A 21334-nucleotide genomic window follows, 5' to 3' on the forward strand; every position below is an offset into this window, starting at 1 on the left:
AAGCAAGCGCGTTCTCTTTGTCGAGCCACGTGGGGTAGAGTACTATCTCCGACACCGCTCCTCCGTATCACTCAACCCCTTCAGCTTCACTGCTGTTCTTCCAGCCTATCCGACACGCTTTCGCGACTCCTGCCAACCGACTGGGACACAAAAAGTATCTTCTTGTTACCAAGCACAGTATCAAAATGTGGAACCACTGGGAGGGCTGCTGGGAGTGCGACACCTGCGACCGCACGTTCGGCAGCGAGCATGCAATGCAGCAACACATGAACGCACTGGGCCATTGGGATTACGACGATCAGCCCGAGCCTTCTAAAGGTCGATATGAATGCAATGATTGTAACGATCGGTTCCACGACGAGCAAGATCTCCGCGAGCACGAGGTCGAGTACCACAATTACTGCGATCCCTGCGACCGCTATTTCAACAACCAAAACAATATCCGGCAGGTAAGTCATTCCCATTCATTCTCGTTCTTTAGCATCCCCACTTATGGCAATCAGCACTTGAACTCCAGTGTTCATCGCGCCAGCAGCGACATACAGTGCCCCTTCTGCAGGCAGACCAGCGACACCGCCACCGGTCTCATCCACCACCTCGAGCGAGGTGCCTGTCCCAGTGCCCCTCTTGACCGCGACAAGCTCTACCAGGCCGTCCGCGCACGCGACCCCAACGGGGTCATCTCCAAGAAGCTCCTAGAGTGGCACGCATCTCCCACCTACACTGCCACTGACCGAACCTACAACTACCACATCGACGCCTAGGAGTGTTATCTCTGCCACCGCGCCTTTTCAACCCTCAAGGGCCTCAATCAGCATCTCAACTCCCCCATTCATCAGCAGAAGCTCTACCACTGCCCGAACCATCGTTGCGGTCGTGAGTTCACCACCCTCGCAGCGGCCATCAACCACCTCGAGAGCGAATCCTGCGGCTATATGCGCTTTAAGGCAGTGCAGCAGAACGTGGGACAGATTCTTGATCCTCGTCGGATGCTTTCTTTCTGATGGAAGGTGCGATACTAGTAAGGGTATGCTTGAAACAACCGACATGCGATGGGCGAAACTGGGAATGGGGCTGTCGGGAACCATAAAGATGCCTTAACGAGACTTGCTTTGAGACGACATGGAAGGATGGAACCTAGGAACTTTAGCGGATGTTGCAACTGTCTCAGCTGATCAAATCGTTTGTGTGTAGATCTCCTCAACAACAGGTCAAGGGAACAAATGGAACACTCTTTCTGTCACTGGTTGGATTCCTAGTCACGGTCTGTCACACAAACAAGGCACAGGTGTCGTCTCCATTGAGGCTCTTTCAGACGGTCCATTGCCATCAATGGTTTGACTTGCATTATTGACGGCCAATAGGGTGAAGGCGGTTCCAAACGAGATCTGGGCTCGCTTATACGGTCCTACCCATGATTTTGGGGGGAATGCGGACTCACACCCTCCGAAAACCAGGTCCACCCGGCACGGCACGCCGGGTCCAGAGCTTATGAGGCCGCCTGTCATTGGTGCCATATTAGGTCCTCTCCTGATTGAGAGCCGGCCTCCAAAACACACTGCGTTTGCTCCCGCCTTACCGGTCTCAATCGGTAACGTAGGCCAGCGGAGCACGACAAGATGACACCTAACTCGGAAGGAGACTTGAAAGTATGTTCCTTTGTCTCCAGGTCCCTATAAGGGCATTCAGATACTCCAACCTGTCCTATGCTTAGGCTAACCAAGGTTACAACTCCTCAAGAGATACCAAGGTTCTCGAAAGCAGTGGCATTTGCCCAATATCGCACTAGTTTAAAGATCATACTCTGAAATTCGACCAACATGGGTTTAGAACAGAGGCGCAATGGAGATGTAGATGCCGACACCGATACCTTAAACCCCACACATCCAACACTCAACACTATCGACTTTAACCTCCAAATTGGAGTCGAGGAGATCCTCACCGATGTTGATCCCGATGTTTCTCTAGAATTCTTGCAAAAGGCCGAGGCCCATTCTGGGAAGCCCCCTCCCACGCGCATATCGAGAGGAGCGCTCGTCAGCACGCACAACGATTATGTCGAGCAGCAACGAAGGTCTGGGCAGCAGAATGGGCCACGAATGGTGAAGAAAGTAGTCCTAGCACTGTCTTACCCGCCGTCTGTGAAGTCTGTTGAGGATCTCTCGCCGGTCAGCGATTCATCCAGGCTCGAGGCAATCTCGCAAACGGCTAACCGTATCTAGATGCGCCTTGACGAGCTCCTGGTGGAGAATCGCCATGAAGACAAGTACCTCATCCTCAGGACAATTGCACAGGCTTACTCGGGTGCCGGGACGATTACCATCGTCGAAGATCAGCACAGCAGCGTCGACAAGATGGCTCTTTATAACCAGGGTAACTCTACACTCCTGCAGTCTATCCCGGAAGGCTCAGTAGTGCTCGTGAAGGAACCGTACTATCGATTCAACGGCGACAACGATTTCATGCTTTGCATTGACCATCCATCAGACATCTTGCTTCTTCGGCAAGGTCCAGATGATGCATTTATCCCGGAGGCATTCAGGGCGGTGCCAGAGTCCGAAAGTGCAGCGGACTGGAAGGGTACTGGGGATCGAGCATTCATCTCCAAGAACCTTCCCTTAGCAGCAGCAAAGTAAGACTAAGCTACCGACCTCTTTCTCTTATCCAACCTCTTCTTACATTCGTTTTATAGTTATACCAGAGCTCTCGAGCTAGCACCAACAGAAAACACCTCCTTTCGGGATGATATTCTGTTGAAACGGGCAGGTATCAATCTTACCCTCAAGTGTTTTGACGGCGCGCTATCAGATGCCTTCTCGTCTATAGGCGGATCTTTAAAATGGAAATCACACTTCCTTGCCGGCAAGGCAGCTTATGGACTCACTGATTTCCACACTGGCAAGCAACACTTCGAGGCGGCTCTGGAACTTATGCCCGAGGCCACTAGTATTCGCAAGGAATACGAGAGGTGCTTAGCGAGGCTCGAAGAAGAAAAAGGCAATTATGATCTGGCAAGCATGACAGCGGACGTCACCTCAAAGAACATCCAAATTGATAGAGCAAGCTTCTTATCACGGACTGAAGTCAGAGACTCACCACACCACGGTCGGGGTCTCTTCGCCGCAGAAGACATCAAGGCCGGCGAAATCATCTTCGCAGAAAGAGCAACCAGCGTCCCGAACGAATTTAACCCAGAACACAATGCAGCCGCAGCATATGCCCAGCTGGTGGAGCTCTGCGCAGATAATCCCACTATTCATAACAAGGTTCTCGACCTCCACGGAGGGTCCTACAAGCGCAGCGGTCAAGAAGGCACCCTCATCGATGGCAATCCTGTGATTGACGTCTTCCTTCTCGAGTCCATCCGCCGCAAGAACTGCTTCAGCGGCGCGCAGGTGTCGGCACAGGCCGCGAATCCGGAGTGGGATATGTGGAAGCAGGGCATGTCGCGCGGGCTCTGGGTGTACTCAGCCTACGCCAACCACGCGTGCCTTCCCAATGCCAACAGGTCCTTCATTGGAGATATGCTCATTGCCACGGCTACTGTCGATATTCCCGCAGGCACGGAGATCACGCACATTTACCTGCCTCCCAAGGCGGCATATCTACTTCGCATGCCGCAGTTCCGCCGTAGCTGGGGTTTCATGTGTAGCTGTGCCCTTTGCGCCGGCGAAGCCAAGTCCGCAACCGAATTGCATCAGAAGAGGAACACTGCTCTTGCGGAGATCGAGGCGCTAATCAGGACAAAGCGTCCTACCAAATTCTACCCTGATGCGACGATCCGGCAGGTCGAGAAACTTACAAACAAGCTCTCTGCTCTTCACGAAAAGGAAGTCTACGACAATCTCGCTTTACCACGGTTAATGCTCGTCTGGCCGACAATGTGGCTCGTGGAAGTATGGCACACAAGAAAGCAGTGGAACAAGGTCGCCAAGTGGGGGAGTGAGGTGTTTCGCAACTTTGGCTTCTTCGAGCCTGTGAGGGATGGGAGGTTGTGGATGTATAAGGATACGCAGGCGGTGACGACTTTCGAAGTTATCAGGGCATTGAAATGGTCGGCTGAGGCATACGCAGCACTTGGGGAAGAGCTGTTGGCGGGGGATTGTCTGGATGCTGCAAGGATTGGGTTGAAGACGATGGTTGGGTTTGTCACGGATGAGACGTTTGCTGCATTCAAGTGAAGTGGCTCTCGTTGTTGGTCTGTCAGGTCACGAAAGTATCGGCCCCGGGCCAAGCCGTTATGTTCTGCGCATTCCTCACATCAGCCCGGACGTTCCGCTCGTTTGATAAATCACATGATACGCATCACACAAGGAACCGAACAATTTCACTTGCGCTATTTGTTTATTTCGCAAACAACAGATACCAGATTCTTGGCAAACGGCGCTACTCTTGGCATCGCGGACGTTGAGCATGAATCAGGGCATAGCGTTATCGCTGCAAAGAACCCCTTCTTGGCGCTTCAAAGTTTTCAGTTGGATGAACTTTCTGAGCCGTCAACCTGTCAGACTGGCGTCTCCCTTCAGAATCGTGAGCACGTGGGCTCCAGGCATTGAGTTTTGATGTGTCTTATGGGCTTTCTAGGCACAGCATGGAAAGCAGAGCTTCGCTTTTCGCTTCTTACTTCGCTAGATCTCATTATTTTGAGCATATTTACCCAACCGTTACGTATTTCCAAGTATGTCATCTATACACGTATGTCATCTATACACAAAGGGAACGCACCGCATTGGCTTCTCCAACGATGTTACCTCCCGCAGTCCATTCGGGAAGTCTCATGCCCGGTGCAACGAAGGGTCATATTCCCCGCGCGATGAACCTCCACTCATCACCAACAACACCAACGAGCTCTACAACATCACCGCAGAATCCCTCATGAATGTCCCCGACAGACCAGGAAATAGGTCGCGTGCTTATCGTTAGCTTGTGAGGGGAAATCGTCAATGAAGCGGGGTACGCAGCAATGAAGCTGCAAGCCAAGAGCCCTTCTGCCATCGATGCTTGGCTTCCCCCACCTCGTGGGAGGTCGGTCAGTGCTTCCTCGGACAACGCCGACCCCAATCGTCGTGATAAGTTCGGTTTCCTGTTGCTGTGATGACTGAACCGGGCCCCCGCCGACGCGCTTCCTTCCCCAACTCCATTCATGCTGGCCCCAGGAATGTGGGAAGAACTTTGCACGGCAATTCCTTGGACCTTCTATGTTGAGTTAGACGCGTGATCGTGGATGAGGAGGTTTAAACCGACGGCCCACGATGTCTTGGCTTGTGTATATGATCGTAGACCACCCCTCCATGAAGACGGCCTCCATTGCCAATCCAACGTTCATCCGATCTTGGCCTTTACCTCGTGGACTGTGCTCCCCCTCCGCCGTAGCATCCCACGATGTCCGCCCTCGCCCTGGTCCTCTTGGCGTCCGCGCCCTTGGCCACCCTCGCCCAAACCTTCCAACGTCTCGGCGCCTGCCCAGACCTCGGATGCGTTTTCCCGCCCGACCAAGCCCATTTCCTCCCCGGCCAAAACTTTGACATACGCGTCGAGATTCACGCGCCGGTGAACGGGACCGAGGCCTTCAACGACGGCGTTCCCGACCCAGAGTTCACGCTCACGATTGCGAGTAACAGCGTACCCGAAAGTAAACCTGTTACCGAGTTCTTCGGGATCGAGGAGGAGCCTGAGCTTGAGACGTGGGCTTTCTCGTGGTATGAGGATCTGTTTGCGCAGGATGCGGGGAATGCGTCTGTGGTGAATGTTGCGTCCAAGGCGTACCGTCACTTGTCGCTGTATGAGCCGGGGAACTACACGGTTGAGCTCAACTATTACAATGGTACGAAGAAGACACTGGCGGAGTGGTTGGTCCGGCCTCTTGCTGAGGAGAAGAAGGCCAAGAATGTGATTTTGTTCATTGGCGATGGCATGACGACGAATATGATTACGGCTGCACGCCTGTTGGGTCATAAGAGCGTCAATGGAAAGTATCAGTCGAGGATGCAGATGGATCAGTTCCCCATCTTGGGACATCAGATGGTGAGTTTGTTCTTGGCGAAGGCAAGACGGCGACATCGGCCGTGTTGGGGTGCTAACTTGAGAGCAGACACACTCCGTCGACAGCTTCATCACTGATAGCGCCAACTCTGCGTCTGCGCTGTATTCTGGCCACAAGGGCACATCAGACTCCATGGGGTGCGTACACGAACGAACGACTTGCGAAAGAAACCGAATATTGATTGCCTTATAGTGTGTACTCCGACTCGTCGGCCGATGACTTTGACGACCCCAAGGTCGAGACGATCGTTGAGATGGTTGTTCGCGTCTGGGTGAGTCACCTTTCAGGAAGTGAAGACCATCTTTTGGTAGCTAACATCTCCGTAGGGATCTGCTTGGGGTGCCGTAACGACAGCTGCCCTTGACGATGCCACACCAGCAGCATTGACTGGCCACAGCAGATCTAGATCCAACGCCGGCTCACTGATCGACCAAGCCCTGAATGGCATGACGAATTACTCTTGGAGCAGCCATCCCGGTCCCGATGTCTACTTTGGCGGTGGTGCCTCAACCTTCCTCCCCGGAGCAACGTCATACGAGGGCAAGGACTACTACGAAGAGTTCCGCAAGCAAGGCTACTCCGTGAGTTGGAACGCCACGTCCCTCCGCGAAGCGCCCGTCGATTCCCCTGCCCTAGGCGTCTTTTCCACCTCTCATCTTCCCGTCTGGCTCGACAGAAAGATCTTCAAAGACAACATCGCCGAACTCAAGACCCATCCCTCCGGAGACGGCTCCGCGCCACTCGATCTCCCGGGCCTGAAGGATATGACCCTCAAAGCCGTCGATATCCTCCTCGAGCGCAGCAACGACACAGGTTTCTTCCTCATGTCAGAGGGAGCCTCGATCGACAAGCAAATGCACGCGCTAGACTACGACAGAGCCCTCGGCGACCTCCTCGAATTCGACGACACCATTCGCGCAACGGTGAAGAAGCTCAGTGAGGCCGGGGAGCTCGAGAACACGCTCATCGTGGTGACGGCTGATCACGGCCACGGCTTCGACGTCTTTGGCGTCGCTGATACAAAGTACCTCGCCGCGCAGGACACAGACCGCAAGAAGCGCGACGCGATTGGCATCTATGAGCGTTCCGGCCTGTCGCAGTACACCGTCTCCCGGCCCGATGGCATTGAGTACGGTACCGGGCCCAACTTCCCTTCTAACTGGAGCCCGCGGTACGCTATTGCGCCTGCGTTTGGTGCCAACCCCGACCGGAATGAGAACTACCAGCTCCACGAGTCGCCTCGTCGGGTGGCGGTTAGCGGTGAGGATGGGTACGTTGCGAACCCCGAGGACGGCGAGGATGGTTTCTTTGTTCCCGGTACAATCCCGACGTCGTCTTCGTCCGGTGTTCATTCCCTGACTGATGTGCCCGTCTTTGCTATGGGGCCGTGCCAAGAGACGTTTGCCGGTGTGTACGACAACACGGACGTCTTCTTCAAGATTGCTTCGTGTCTTGGGCTTGGACAGTCTTCACCTACACCCAAACGGAAGTGAGGAAACAATATGAGTTGGAGGTCGGGGTAATGGTAGATAGCTCGTCATGAGCAATGCTAGACCAAGTCTGCCTCTCGATGACGCGTATGCAGAATCATCTTGCAGCAATCAACATTTTCCGTTCCGAACTGCAGCCTCTGTGCATCCTTTACCTGCCACACTTCTTCCATGTCTTCTTGCACTCGTTGAAGAGAGGGCAGTTGCCTATTTTGATACATCTCCCTGATCCTAACAAGAACCATTCGACGTAGGCGAGTCTCGACGGATTCGCAGCCACCAGTCCATAAGGGCCACGCATGAGCAGAGACAAAGGATGACGTGATGGGCACCTTCAAGAGATGGTAGATGCACTGCTCCGCGTAATAGGGTTTTGTGGAGATTTTCCCGTCGTCCCAAACTCGATAGAGGTAGACGATTGCCGCGTGTTTGTAGGCTTGGATCGTGTGCTCAATGTCTGGATCTCCTTCATCAGAGAAGTCGACTGCCTCCAAGCTTCGTTTGATGCCGTATCCCCTCTTCTGGTGCTCTTCGCCGCTTTGTCCTTGCATTTCGCTGATGGTACTGACGAGGGAAACGACGGAAGTCAGCTTGGCCAGGCTGTGTAGGCCCTCGAGAGGCGCCACATTCGTCATGCTTAGCAGTGGCTTCGATGCGCGGGAGATGGATGACATGACGTCGTGGTAGAAGCAAAGACTGAGCAGAAACTGCGCGCTCGAAGTGTTCCAGTTCGCCGGGCCCCCTGAGTGCATGATGACTGCTTTGGCTCCAGCCAGGTGGTCAATCTGACTGTCCGTGTTGAAGAGTCGGTCCGAGATTTGGAGCATCAAGATTGTGGCTAGGGAGAGCTCGGGGTTCTCGGTTTGGATCGACTCCCGTAGCGATGATAAGGCGACGAGCATGTGTCGTGACGATAGCGTCCTGAGGTTGCCATCATTCCGGAGGATGGCGAGGTGGCCTGCCGCCATGGAAGAGATTGAGAAGAGCAGGGCCGTGGAGCGGAGCATCATTGGCGTGAGGTGGACAAGGAAAGGGTTTTGTACGCCGGATGCCATGGATATCACACTAGCCAGTGATCCGTTCCAATGATGTATTAAGTAGCGGTTCATCGGCGAGATATCTGGCGATAAATATGACGGATTCCGGATGAGACTGTCTGGGCTTGAAGTCGAAGTCACCGTCATTGAGCTGGAGCTAGGCGTCGCGGGCTGTTCATCGCTTGAAGGCGGCGTCACTTTGCGATATCCAACAGTATCTTTGGGCTTTGATCCTCTCTTCTTTGTAACTCTCCCGCCGTCTTTGGGGTCATCGGCCGACTTCCATCTCACTCTTAGCCCGTACCCCTTACATGTTTTGCCCAGTCGGACGCAGCGGCCGCAGTGAGGCTTTGCTTCATCACATTTGTAGCCCTCATCTCTGCCACGGTCGTTAATACCAAGATCCCTTTCTTCACGGGGTATTATATCTTACCGGCATGTGAGGCACCCTGTTCTACTCCTTGTGTGCGGCGGCATCGTCGATGTGGATTCCGGCACAAACACAGCATGATCTGAGGGGGGCCGATGGGTTGATTCTTCAGCAAAAGTGGGGTTCAAAGGCCACTTTTTGCCAACGGCGTTTCTCGCCTTAAGTCCGAAAGTTGGCGATCTTGGCGTTCACTGACGACTCATGTGCCCGTCTCGTGTCACAGACTCGGTGTGTGAGAGAATATGATGTATCAACAGTTTCAAAAAGCCCAGATCGCTTCTGGACTTAGCACAATCGAGCGGCTCGTTATACCTACATTTCCACGACCTCCTGACTCCTGAACAGACCTGGGACGTCAATTTTACTGTGATTGACTTGATTACTTGTGATTACATGTTCGAGCTCATACAGTCGTGGAGTATCAAGATATATGAGGGACTCGGAGCTCGTTCCCCGGGAAGTTCTTATCACGCACTCTCAATACTTTACATGTAAATGACCATTCTAATGACTGCGGCGTAAGTTATCTTTCCTGTAGCACCTACCAGAACGCGAGTAGCAAGCTACGACAGGGTCGAAAACCTTCAGCCAAGTATTAGTAGCAAAATAAGTCTCAGTTTCAGCCTCGTCAGCCATTCTTAATAGGTCTTCAGATCTTCGCTTGCTCGTAGGAACCGTATCAAACTTGTCGTGATACTCGACCAGAGACCGGAGTCTCTCCTGCCCAAAGCAAATATGCCTCAATGGTCAAGCTGCAAGTGAGACAGGGCTCATTCGCATATCACCCTCGTCGGAAGAGATGGCGTTATCAAGGGTCACTCCCTTCATGCGCTCTCACACTTCCCCGCGCGTGTAGCTTAATGGCTGTTGTGCTTGTGTTCATGATTCTGTTGATTGAGTGCTTACCTGACAAGATTTGTCTTAGGTGGGATGAAAAGCCATGGCTTGCATAACCGAAAGACTGATTGAACTTCTACCCAGTCACAGAATCTCATATTTTCGACAATACATGAGGTTAGCTAAAGATGGCGCATGCTTCACCTTTGCGAAAACGCACGCAATCGGGCCATGGACCCTTAGCAGCAGTATCAATCGCTACTACTTGGCACGTAAATGCGCCGTCATCGCCTGGTTCTATGGCTTGAAAATAAATCAAGAGATATCATTAGTGAGAATTATTTGCGTAATGCCTTTGCCCACATGATACGTCGTATTTGCCGTTTCAAGGTCCGAGGATGGACCCAATGAAGAACTAAGAGAAGCGAACATTTTCTTTTGTGCAACGCCTGGTATGAACAAGTTTCTATAACCATACTTAGCGCACATTCAAAGCTCACCTGATGGTCATGGCGGGAGGGTCTCCAGAAAGCCCGAGCAGGGGGCGATGCTGTGGTAGTGGTCTTTGAGCAAGCAAACACTCGCATCATTTGTCTAGACCAACATGCCAGGTAATAACAACCAATTATAATCATGGGAGATAGTAGTCTGCATTGGTGGCAACGCAAGATCTTTCCACCAATGCATGTCGGTAGAGAGGACAATGGAACCGGGTCAGGGATGAGCATCCGGCTGGGTTCTGGCAATCTTGGCTGCAGCTCTTGATCAGCCAGACAGCATGTGTACCGCAAGTGAAATCGGGGCATGGGAAGTTGTCACTGATATTTTATCTTCCAGTCCCCCTTTCGCCTTGACTATACCATCTCATTATTGCCCGCTCTACAGGATGTACGGGAGCCTTCAATCTCGTATTACTTCAGTACTGTGCCTTTACCAACATCACTCAACTCCGCTTTAGTCCCTAAGTAGGAACAGGCTGCGATCAGAGCTTACCCCGGTGCTCGGCTAGGGAGTTAATACAGGGATCAGTGCCTTTCTTTGATGGACTGAAAATTTGTATGTTGGTCGAATGAACAAATTGATTGCTCGGCACAACTATTTGCCAGCCATCCTTGTCGAATCCTTTATGGCGTGTGCTGGATCCCTTCAGGATGTTTGGCAAGCACCCCAGTTTGCTCGACCTGATGACTCGGCCAGATCAGGACTGGGAAACTGCACTCGATAATGGAGGTAAGGACCAAAGCATGAAAACGGAAATGCACATAGGGCAGGGGCTGGACATTATCTCCAATCGCCTGTCATCTTCCAACACCATCAGGTTCTGTGCTCACTTCCAACACCACCTACTCGTCCCTTGCAAGACGACCGTGGCAATCATTACCCTTCCCTGCCTACATATCTTGAATCAACCTCTGGGGGCCCTTTGAATCATTCTTTCATGTTTGTAATATGACGTGGAGAGTAGATAAATCGAACTGTTGCAAGGGGAACAGGAGCTGCTTCCGCAGTCAGGCTCTGAAGAGGCCATCAAGGAAATACTCCTCGTGATAAACTCAGGCGATCCCACAGTCTGCTTCCCAAATATTCGAGCCACACTCGTGTTCCATGGTTCGTGCCCGTTTCCCCCGTTCTTTATTTCGCATGCGCCGAGGTCTTCACCGCACACTGCTAGAATACAACCCACCATGTCAGGTCTAGAAAAGGGCTCCGATGCCTGGAAGGCCCAAGACAAAGGTCCAGGCATCATCACAGTTTGCTGGATCTTCACCGCTTTGAGCACGATATTTGTCCTTGGCAGAGTGGTTGTCAGGTGGAAGATCATGAGGAAGTTTCACAGCGACGATTATTTTGTCATTGCTGGGCTGGTGCGCCTTGCAATACTCTTCACACTGCCCCTTCGGACATTTTCTGATAATAGCAGGTGTGTGGTTACATTTCCACTTCGCTTTCGACACTTGCAGTATACTCCGGTATTGGCAAACATCTCGAACTACTCACCTTGGAGCAACAAGAAGATGGAATGTTATGGACGACCGCTGCTCAATGCCCCGGCATCATGTCATTTGGTCTACCTAAACTGGCGGTAGTATCGCTCTTGACACGATTGATGAACCCTGGTGCATACCACAAGTGGTTCCTGTGGTGGATGGCGATATGGTATCAGTTGACACTTTTTGTGACTGTTGGGCTTCTGATAGGACGGTACACACCAACGAGCTCATTATGGGACTTCTCTATTGAGGGGACCTGCTTCAGCCCGGAAATTCTCATCAATTTCTCCATTTATGCTGGCAGTAAGTCGTATGAGACTGAAGTATGGATCAGAAATTGATTCGAGGTGCAGCATTTTCGGCATTCGTTGATGTCTACCTAGCTGTGTATCCGGCCATCGTCCTGCTCCGCCTGCAAATGGCATTGAAGAAAAAAATTGCATTATCTTGTGCTCTTGGCATTGGCGCCATGTAAGCATTTCACTATCGTGGCTGTGTTCTCTCTTACTTCGCTAGTGTGGTTGACAGGATTCCATAACAGCTCCGGCGTTGTCGCCATTTACAAAACAACACGCCTTCCGCTCCTCGCTAGCGAAGATTACTCATGTAAGGCCTCTCTCCACGAGATATCCAAGGTACCAGCTGGCTGACTGAACGTGTTACATTCATATAGACGAGACACCTGACTTAGTAGTCTGGACCGTGTAAGTCGCAGTCGGCGTCTCGGTTCTGCAGAGTCGCAGCCGTGGCGGTGATCAAACCCTTCTGACTAGAGTTTACAGGATCGAAGGCAGCACCATCATTATTGCAAGCTCTATCCCTGTCTTACACCCGCTCCTAGAGCTGATCCTCAAACGAAATCCCTTCTCATCTGCAAGAGCATCGAGGCCAACGGCTAAATCCTCTGAGAACAATACGGGATCAGCACCAAGTAACTATCGCCCCTCGCGCGTGTATGGAAACTACGAATATGAACTAGGCCAACGCAAAGCGAGAGCAAAGCCCCGAGATGACCTCGGATTTACCATCGTTGAAGGGGACAGCCAAGAGAACATCTTTCCCAGGGAAGGGAGACCACAACCTCAAACAGCTGCATCTATCGGCAGCCAGCTAAGTCGGCCCGAGGACAGGGGCACTGTTCGTACCGATGTAGTTACTGTATCCTACGACGAGAAAGCACTAGCAGCAGAGACTTCGGCTTCAAAACGATGGAGGCCGGTATAGAACATGGAATTTTGTGAGTTGGACGGTATTTTCATCGCCTAAACGTTGTGAGCGAGGCCTTTTCTGGCGGGGGGGAAATATGTGCGAGCATTTGTGTACTTTTGTAGTAATTGTAATAGCAGTCTATTAGTTCAAACTTCTAATGTCACAGTATGCACCGGAGAGGATAACACCACTGGCCCAATGCTGTGATCTGCAACGGCTGCTGATCGTTTCACCCAGGCTGTCAACCTGTCTGGTCAATAATCCATGCAAGTATACCAGTCTTACTGATTATACAGTCTTATACTCGCGCAGTCACGGCGACGCGAGCACGGTTAAGCATTTCTTAGACCACGTTCTTGATGCTCATCAGCAAGTGGTCGTATTCTAATAAGAAGCAGCGGCCTGGATCCGGCTGAAAGATGTGCAACTAAGAAAGTTGTCGGATGACTGGTATTCAAGTAAACCTAACAGGCAAACTCGTTCCGAATGAAGGCCCAGCGAGGATCAACTTCGCCAAAGTCCCAACCGCCCAGCTCCCATGATTTAAATGATTAAAGAAGTAAGTGGGACAAAGCCGCTAAACGCCGTTGCCCATAAGCTGTTCCCCGTGCACCGCTTCCAAACATGTCGACCAACTGAACTGAAGTTCTCTAGCAAGCGCCCTGAACGGCCTGGGGTTGTGGGTTAGCGCCGATATGAGGCCGTGAGAGGGCGTTTAACATACCATTTGCTGATTCTCCATGTTCTTCTTGATACCGCCAGAGAAATCCATCATGAGTGACTGGACCACGGGCATATCTTGTGCTGGATTGCCGGTAAGACCAGCAACCTTTTGCAACTCAGAGAGCTGCGCATTGGCGACCTAGGCCTGATATTAACACACGTATCTAGAAGGTCATAGAAGTCATGACTACTTACAACAGCGAGTCCCTGGGTGGCCATGTTGCCGGAGGGAGCGATAAGCTGATTGGCCTGTCTGACCTGGATACCGTCGCTGACAAAGGACAGGAGGTTGGACTTGGCGGTCTGGAACTGCTGGGGGTTGGGAGGGTTGGCCTGAAGTGCCTGCATGACGGCATTGACACCGTTGACCTCCTGCTGCTGAACCTCAATGTTCAAGGCAATGCCACCAGCCAGAATCTTCGCCTCGGCGCAAGCGGGGGTATCTCCGGCCGCCGGGGCGGGAGCGGGAACGGGAGCGGCTCCTCCGTTCATCTGGGCGACGGCCAGGGTAGCGAGGGACAGGACAACAGCGTAGGCCTTCATTTTGACGGTTGGTGGTGATTTACGATTATTCGAAAAAGATTGTATATAGTTGAAATTAAAGTTGTTGGAGCCTGTCCGAGGGCGAGTAATGACCGTTCGCTGCTGTTGACGATATTGTCCTATTGTCCGAATCCAGATCCAGTGCAGAAGCAAGTAATGTTGGTATAATCGACCGGGCGGGCGTCTGGTCTTATAAGTCCAAACGGCGAGACGCACATTATCCAGACCGGCCCCAACTTCACGAAGCAAAATCATGAGATGAGGCCCCTGGTGGGGGGGCTATCCAACAGGAAGCACGAAGGCGGGCCAGCGATGGAGGTTGAAACTTCCGGATGATAGACTTTCTAGAGTGTTTTGGGGCGGTCGCCGAGTCGCTGTGCTTCTTGTTTCGAACCTTGATAACGTTGGGACGAAGGAAGGATTTCCCTGATTGTCTATCTGCACAGACGATGCATTGAGGTGCAGGGTATCAGAGTAGCTACACAGCCCGCGAATCACATCCTCGGGTCTCCCTGTCGGCAGCTCATCTTTTCCCCCTTCCCCTGGCCGCGATTCAGTAGGGCAGAGAAGGGAGTCCGAACATGTTGATGGGTCATGGTTTGCTTGAACAGAGCCGCCGACGGCACCCTACCAGACGTCACAACTTCACGTCTCGGACTTCGAACTCTCTTTGGAAATGGTGACCATCCTTTCCCGCCTCGCCTAGTCTTTTGATCCCTTTCTCGACCGTCTTCTTGGGGCACCTTTGGCCACATGGTTACTCGTGCCGACTTGCAACATGGCTACATCCATGACTCGTCTGATGGGCGTTTCTTCTGCCCAAAAATGTCCTTACTCAAAACAGCCATGCTCCCGAGAAGCTTAAAAAATTGTCCACAGCCACAACAGGCTAGCCTTTGGGTTAGTCATCTCCTGCTGTTAGGTGATGCTACATACAAATGGACATCGAAATGGTGGCACCATCCTGTTCAAAAAGGAACGGATGGCAGTTCAGACACCCGTCCTCAAGAACTGCAGGTCGGCGGTCTAATTCGTTTCGTGCAGCCCTCCTTGCCTCTTCGCATTCGAAAAGACTAGACATTGGTGTTGAGATCCTGTTTTACTTTGCCCAGCTCCCACAGTACCACGGACATCCAAGAGAGGCCAGCCATTGCCACAGGCCGTATTAGTGCCAAGTATGCTGCGTCGTCCAGTTGCCTAACATGAGTGCTCAAAGCGACTTTTGAAGCACCCTAGCGGGCCTTGGGATTCGGTTGTTGTCCCCTCCGATTCGCGCCCACCTCGCAACCTCTTCTCGGCCTCCCACAAGGGAAAACGTTTCCTCGGAATTCAGCAAACCTTCGCGTGGCTTATCCTATTTATTTTGGCTCCCGTTGAAATGCCCCTACGCCATTGGGTTTGCGGGATGAAGCCCGTTTTCTGGATCTTCTGCGCGCCATCGTGGGCTTAGGTGACGCTCGCTCCCGTGTCGAGGGACGTTCATTCAAACGTCCCGCGCTATGATCGAGCAGAATATCTTCAATCCAGGGGTTGTCCGATCAGAATGTACACTCTGCTTAGTGCATCATGTCCCATCACGCCATTTTGATACGGGTATCGCTAACAAATGTCAGGTATTCCTTAAAAGAGTGAATATTATGTTCCTTCGCACACCAATGAAACCATGATGCCTTCAAGTGCCCAGGATTTGTGTGCCCAGCATGATGCGCGAACAGTTTACTCGGCGCATCTTGGCAAAAGGCCGATCCCGAATGCCAAGTTGGTGTGCATGCTGTTGAGCCAGAGACACGGGTACGAAACAGCATGACTGACAGGCGCGACAAGTGTAAGCGCGCGTGATTCTAGAGGTGGCATTCACGCTATATAATGACCCCATAAGTGATACCTGACTCGGCCGGGCTGTGCTAACGTGAAAGCGCCGGCGGAATCATTGCAACCGATGACCAGCAAATTAGCGAGCACACCTCGGCCGGATTGAGGCCTGTGAGACGAAAGCACTGTTCACAGCCAGGACGGATAAACAATGCTAAGACAGCAGTCCAAACAAATTGTGAGTGATGTCCAGGTTCGACAAACTCTACGAGACTGGCCACTCGCTGGATGAGTGAAAGTGACAAGCGAGGAAAACGAGGCGACGAGCCTCGACAATAAGCTCAAGCTTATGGGGATTCCGCTCCCTGTGACGGCTAAGTGGAGGAATCAAAAGGGAGGGTAGCAACAGGCCACTTTCCCATCCTTTCGTCTGAAGGTTGCATAACAGGAAAGGTTGTCGTCCACAGTGGTGTCTCGAGTGTGAAGTATCCATCGCTCGAGGTCTCGCCAGCCAGCGGGGGCTTTGTCAAATGCGACTCGACAGGGCAGCCTGATTGAGGTGCCCCAGAGGTTGTAGTCAGGGGCAAACCTAAAGACCCTGTTGTAGGGCATTTCCCCTGCGTTAGCGTAGGGGATCTGGGAGATTAACATCTTGATGCTAGGGTTTCTCAGCATCGCGAAACGAAAGTTCAGTCTGTCAGAAGTTGATTCAACTAGTCGTAATCTATTAACAACGTCACTTCTCTCTTCATATCTGATAGTGACCCCACGCTTGGGATTCTTCCAACTGATGAGAACAGCCCACATTCCGAACTAGTGAGTTGACAGACTTTCCGATATTTGGGATGGACAATGCGTTCAAATCAGCCGCAAGATAAGATCAACGACGGCTAAAAGCTTGTCAAAAAGTCCGCCAACGACCAAGCGAAGACATAAATGTTCCGGATGTAAGCCAATCGCTACCAGTCTCAGGGCCCTTCGGATCCGCGACTGTAATCTGCGGTGCGGGGAGCGGGGAGCTCGGAGTTCGGGTATCTCAGGCACAATGCCCCGCGGAACAGGGATCTCATGGTTTGATCGGAGCTATGGCCTGCGTTGGTGTGGTGCGTGCTGGACGTGTGTCTGGCGAAGGTCCGGCCTATCCTGCGTGCCGCTCACTGATGCTGAAGTAAAGTAGACGGGTAGGTCCTGATCTCAATGCCGGTCGAGTAGACGTTTCTGTCAAAGTCAATTTCAACTGCGAGGTGAGCGACCGTTGTCTGGCAAGTCAAGCGACCCCTGGAGGTCCCGACCCTGTGGTTAGAAAGCTGCTGATTGATGAGTTGATGAGGATTGGACATCTTGGCATTCCATTCTTGCGAGCAACGGTCGAATCGCCGTGCAGTCCAGTTGGGTTTGGGACAACAGGGGTTGTTTTCCATATGATTGCCCAATGATGATGTCTGTTATACGCGACCTCGCGACGACATTTCCGGAGCTAGCCCAAGAGCACAGTAGCTACAGATGACGGCGGCGCGAAACGTTGAAAGAGCATGTGATCACAGGTGAGAATTCAATGCATCTTTCGGGTACGCGGCTTGAGTGCCGGTACTACGAGCAGCAACAAACGCCATAGGGAGTTGGGATTCAAGGAATGAACATTCCATGGCTCATTCGATGTCTTATGGCGCTGTCCAGTGCGGATTGGCGAGAGAATAGGTCTATGAGGGAATATGAGACTAGGCGGTATTGATATTATTTTCAATCACATCCGCCAATCGACTCTGATTTACGGCAGTTAGATGCAAAGACTACACCCCTCAAAAACAGATACTCTATCGCTGTTCCGTACTCGATAGGAAACCCTGCGCTTTTGAATACACGTACTAGATGTGGATAACGCCCATGTTACAAACCCTGTGGACAATATCGTGTTACGTTTCAGCTCGATTGGAACTGTTGGGCGATGGCTTTGCTCCCGTGCTGGGTGTAGCATTTCCTTCCCATATGTTTCCTCAACTGTGTTCACTCTCATAACACGAGTTCAGACCCACCCAAGTCGCCATCAGAGTAAAGCTTGTTCCCCCATCCGCTGCAGCAGAAATTGGCGTCAAAGGTGGACCTGATGAATCAGCAGAGCAGGGAAATTGGGAAGTGGCTCTTGTTGTCGTAAGGTCTCCATCTCTGATAGGCATTGCATATGTGAAGTTAGCCATTCGAGACATGTTGTCGTGCCCTTGAGTGGCTTGACATGCGCACCCCGAGTAAGGCAGTCTTCGCGATGACCTAAAATCATGTACACCCAGAGTATCAAGGTGGAATAGTCAGGGGTAGGGCCGACCAAGATCAGAGCCCATCGGCCACTTATCTCGCCGTACAATATTCTCCATGCTCCCTGAGCCAGTTTATCAAGACTAAGGTTCCGAGCTCGGAAGACAATATTTTCCATGACCTACGGGGTAGGTATTAGTGCCGCGTGGTCACACTGGTATAGCAAAGCGCGATATCCTTTCATTATCATAAGTCATGTAGCATTTCATGATCACCCTCCATCTAACCCTCCGCGGGTATGTATATCAAGCCGGGAGTCAGCCACCGTACATATATCTCAATCCATTCCACTCCAACCCAAAGCGCCAGTGGAAATTTAGGTCCTCCACCGGAAAGCAGGGTGCTTCCAATCCAAATCCCGGATCTCCTGCTCCGAGTACCCAGCAAGCTCCTCCTCGATACTCCGATCGTCGCGGCGCTTATTGTCCCACTTCATCCAAAACCACGCCGCGGTAGCCAGGATGAAAATCATGCTCGCCGCGCCGAGATTGAGACCGTTGCCGATGTGGAAGTCGGGCGCGTCCCAGGAGAGGTAGGACCATGTTGAGATGAGACCGCCGATGTTGCCGAACATGACCTGTGTTGGGAAGAGTGTTAGCTTTTGTGTCTGGTTGGATGTTCAGGGGTAGAAGAGGGGAAGGGTGTAACTTACGTTGAGACCGATGGCACTGCTTCGCGCCGTATCGCTCACGACGTTAGCGCTGATGTGGGCGTTGGACATGGGGCCCATAACCATGGCGGAACTGGCAATGAGGAACGTCGCTCCGTAACGCACGCGAGCTACCTTTGACGCGAGGAACATGATATACCCCGTCATCACCATCGGCGCGCTCATCGCGATGAGAACCTGCCTTCTGTCAAGGTACCAACTCAACCCGGGGAAGGCCACCGTGAAGAACGCGCCAACAACGTAGGGTGGCACGCTGTACAGCTGCTTCTGGACCGTCGAAAAGGTCGGGTAAATGTTGCTGACAATAGTAGGGAGGAAGAAGGCCAAGCCTTGCACCGTGATGTTGTTGAAGAGGAAGATTACGGCGATCTCGAGGGTGACGGGGTTGAGCATACCGCGCTTCAGCTTCGTCTTATCAATCTTGTCAATCACCTCCGTGGCACCGACGCGCTCCGACTTCACGCGGGCGATGCAGAGGTCCTTCTCCTCTTGCGTCAACCACCTTGCCGTCTCGGGTCTGTCGGTAAGAGTCCAGAAGGAGATGATGGCCAGAACGACAGTGACGATGCCCTCGATGGCGAAAATCATACGCCAGCGGTGCAGACTGCCAAAGGAGTCGAGTGTGAGGATCGCGGATGCGAGCAGGCCGCCGAACGCGCCGGCGAGGGGTGCCATGACCATGTAGAGTGACAGGCGGAACGTCAACTCGGCGCGCTGGTACCATCTGGAGAGGTAGTATGCGATGCCGGGGAGCATGCCGGCCTCGAAGATGCCGAGAAGGAAGCGGACGCCGCAGATGGCGGCGCGGTCCTGGACGAAGGCGGTGCAAATGGAGACGATGCCGAAGAAGAGAGTGGTGATGGGGAGGAACCAGCCGGGGCCCATTGCTTTGCAGGCGATTGTGGCGGGGATCTCGAAGAGGATATAGGAGATGTAGAAGACGGAGAGGATCATGTTGTAGTCGTAGCCTTTGAGTTCGAGGTCTTTGTCGAGGCCGGCGATTCTTGCGTTACCTGGGGATGGGGTGTAAGCAAACATAGGACCAGTCGGGGCATGACGGGATTCGATGGTATGACTTACCAATATTAGCACGGTCGATGAAGCAGAAGAGATACAGTAATGCTACGGTAGGAATGGTATGTAAGTCGAGCTTCCACCGTAGCTTTCGTACCGCGACCGGGTCGAATTCGACGAGGGAGTGGCCATATCTGTTGAGGCGTAGTTAGTATCAAGCGCGATAGACATTGGAAGCGAACATGAGGCTACTCACTTGTCGGTAGCAAGCTGGCCCTTTCCAGCTGCATTGTGAATACTGTCATGGACGGGAGCAGCACTGATAGCGTGGTCCTCGGTGCCCTCGACGTGAGTGCCCCGAGGAACCTCCTTCTCCGTAGACATGATGAAGGTTGAGATATTTACTAGTTCAGGCAACGTCTTACTAAACCCGAGAGAAGGTCAAGTGAACCTCAAGGCGACTCTCCCAAGCTTACAGTTGGAAGCTCAGAGTGCGTTTCTGAGATACTGGCCTACAGTCGTCAAAGTCAGACCGGATACTCGAGGGATGAGTTGCCAACATTTACTGAGAAGAGGACCGTGGTCGTCTATTTAAATCCAACAGTACCTCGTAGACGTTGGCAAAGAATACAACCTGGTCAAAATGCCGTACCCATGTCCCTAGCTCAACCCCCAAGCATCCCAAGCATTTACCGGGCACGACTCTATTGGGGACCAGAGCTGCATCTTTGGCGTTGCCGCACCCTCCTTGTTTAGGGCTCCATCAGAGTGGGATTGCCTGCGGGGTAGGGATACGCCATCCATCGAGGTTGTATTGGACGCATCTCTTCCTGAGAAGATTGTCCCTTACTCCTCCAATTGTGGACTGGGTTGTATCAAAGATGCCGGGACACGACCATTGCAGCATCGATGCGGGAGATCAGCACTGCCATGATGGCATCAAGCAGATAGTCTTTGAAGCTCACTTAGAACACCACGAACAAGAAAGATACGAAGATCTCGAAAACTCATCATTCTCGAGTAATGTTCGCCTGTTAAGTCTCAATCTCCAAATGAACGCCGCCTCGAGATGATTCCCCCAGGTTCTCCGCCCTGCCCGCCCCCGCAATCCTGGGGAAGACACCCACTTTGGCTCGTCGGAGGCTCCACGTGCAGGTCCCGACTCGCTCAGTAGAGCCAATGAGGCCTGTTGAGTTGCAATCTCGAGGGGTATCAACAGTGCCAA

At 52.4% G+C, this 21334-nt stretch overlaps 7 protein-coding genes across 7 annotated transcripts; 4 read left to right on the forward strand and 3 right to left on the reverse strand.

The window, feature by feature from the left end:
* Nucleotides 1-185: 185 nt before the first annotated feature.
* Nucleotides 186-1409, forward strand: BDP55DRAFT_741451 (zinc finger protein; the record flags this gene model as incomplete). The annotated part of the gene is made up of 3 exons (XM_060580441.1): nucleotides 186-449; nucleotides 504-677; nucleotides 765-1409. The coding sequence occupies 3 exons, from the start codon at nucleotides 186-188 to the stop codon at nucleotides 1002-1004; spliced, it is 678 nt and encodes a 225-aa protein (XP_060430919.1). The 3' UTR covers nucleotides 1005-1409.
* Nucleotides 1410-1820: 411 nt separating this feature from the next.
* Nucleotides 1821-4181, forward strand: BDP55DRAFT_631001 (TPR domain-containing protein; the record flags this gene model as incomplete). Its single annotated transcript, XM_060572235.1, has 3 exons — nucleotides 1821-2168; nucleotides 2223-2632; nucleotides 2693-4181. 3 exons carry the CDS (start codon nucleotides 1821-1823, stop codon nucleotides 4179-4181), a joined length of 2247 nt encoding a protein of 748 aa, XP_060430920.1.
* A 1201-nt stretch (nucleotides 4182-5382) lies between these two features.
* BDP55DRAFT_631002 (alkaline phosphatase) lies at nucleotides 5383-7536 on the forward strand (the record flags this gene model as incomplete). The annotated part of the gene is made up of 4 exons (XM_060572236.1): nucleotides 5383-6024; nucleotides 6092-6180; nucleotides 6236-6314; nucleotides 6370-7536. The coding sequence occupies 4 exons, from the start codon at nucleotides 5383-5385 to the stop codon at nucleotides 7534-7536; spliced, it is 1977 nt and encodes a 658-aa protein (XP_060430921.1).
* Nucleotides 7537-7564: 28 nt separating this feature from the next.
* Nucleotides 7565-9083, reverse strand: BDP55DRAFT_102673 (fungal-specific transcription factor domain-containing protein). The gene is made up of 2 exons (XM_060565312.1): nucleotides 9004-9083; nucleotides 7565-8949 (listed from the first exon to the last, which is right to left on the reverse strand). The coding sequence occupies exons 1-2, from the start codon at nucleotides 9045-9047 to the stop codon at nucleotides 7593-7595; spliced, it is 1401 nt and encodes a 466-aa protein (XP_060430922.1). The 5' UTR covers nucleotides 9048-9083; the 3' UTR covers nucleotides 7565-7592.
* A 2439-nt stretch (nucleotides 9084-11522) lies between these two features.
* On the forward strand, nucleotides 11523-13052 carry BDP55DRAFT_550109 (uncharacterized protein; the record flags this gene model as incomplete). The annotated part of the gene is made up of 6 exons (XM_060568987.1): nucleotides 11523-11702; nucleotides 11759-12131; nucleotides 12182-12299; nucleotides 12370-12434; nucleotides 12502-12532; nucleotides 12611-13052. 6 exons carry the CDS (start codon nucleotides 11523-11525, stop codon nucleotides 13050-13052), a joined length of 1209 nt encoding a protein of 402 aa, XP_060430923.1.
* Nucleotides 13053-13687: 635 nt separating this feature from the next.
* BDP55DRAFT_631005 (uncharacterized protein) lies at nucleotides 13688-14303 on the reverse strand (the record flags this gene model as incomplete). Its single annotated transcript, XM_060572237.1, has 3 exons — nucleotides 13688-13708; nucleotides 13762-13899; nucleotides 13956-14303. 3 exons carry the CDS (start codon nucleotides 14301-14303, stop codon nucleotides 13688-13690), a joined length of 507 nt encoding a protein of 168 aa, XP_060430924.1.
* A 4289-nt stretch (nucleotides 14304-18592) lies between these two features.
* On the reverse strand, nucleotides 18593-20741 carry BDP55DRAFT_102707 (major facilitator superfamily transporter). The gene is made up of 4 exons (XM_060565313.1): nucleotides 20366-20741; nucleotides 20176-20303; nucleotides 19078-20108; nucleotides 18593-19002 (listed from the first exon to the last, which is right to left on the reverse strand). The coding sequence occupies exons 1-4, from the start codon at nucleotides 20491-20493 to the stop codon at nucleotides 18742-18744; spliced, it is 1548 nt and encodes a 515-aa protein (XP_060430925.1). The 5' UTR covers nucleotides 20494-20741; the 3' UTR covers nucleotides 18593-18741.
* Nucleotides 20742-21334: the final 593 nt, after the last annotated feature.

This window comes from Colletotrichum godetiae (genome assembly GCF_030913485.1).
Source record: "Colletotrichum godetiae strain CBS 193.32 chromosome Unknown BDP55scaffold_16, whole genome shotgun sequence".
Taxonomy (NCBI): domain Eukaryota; kingdom Fungi; phylum Ascomycota; class Sordariomycetes; order Glomerellales; family Glomerellaceae; genus Colletotrichum; species Colletotrichum godetiae.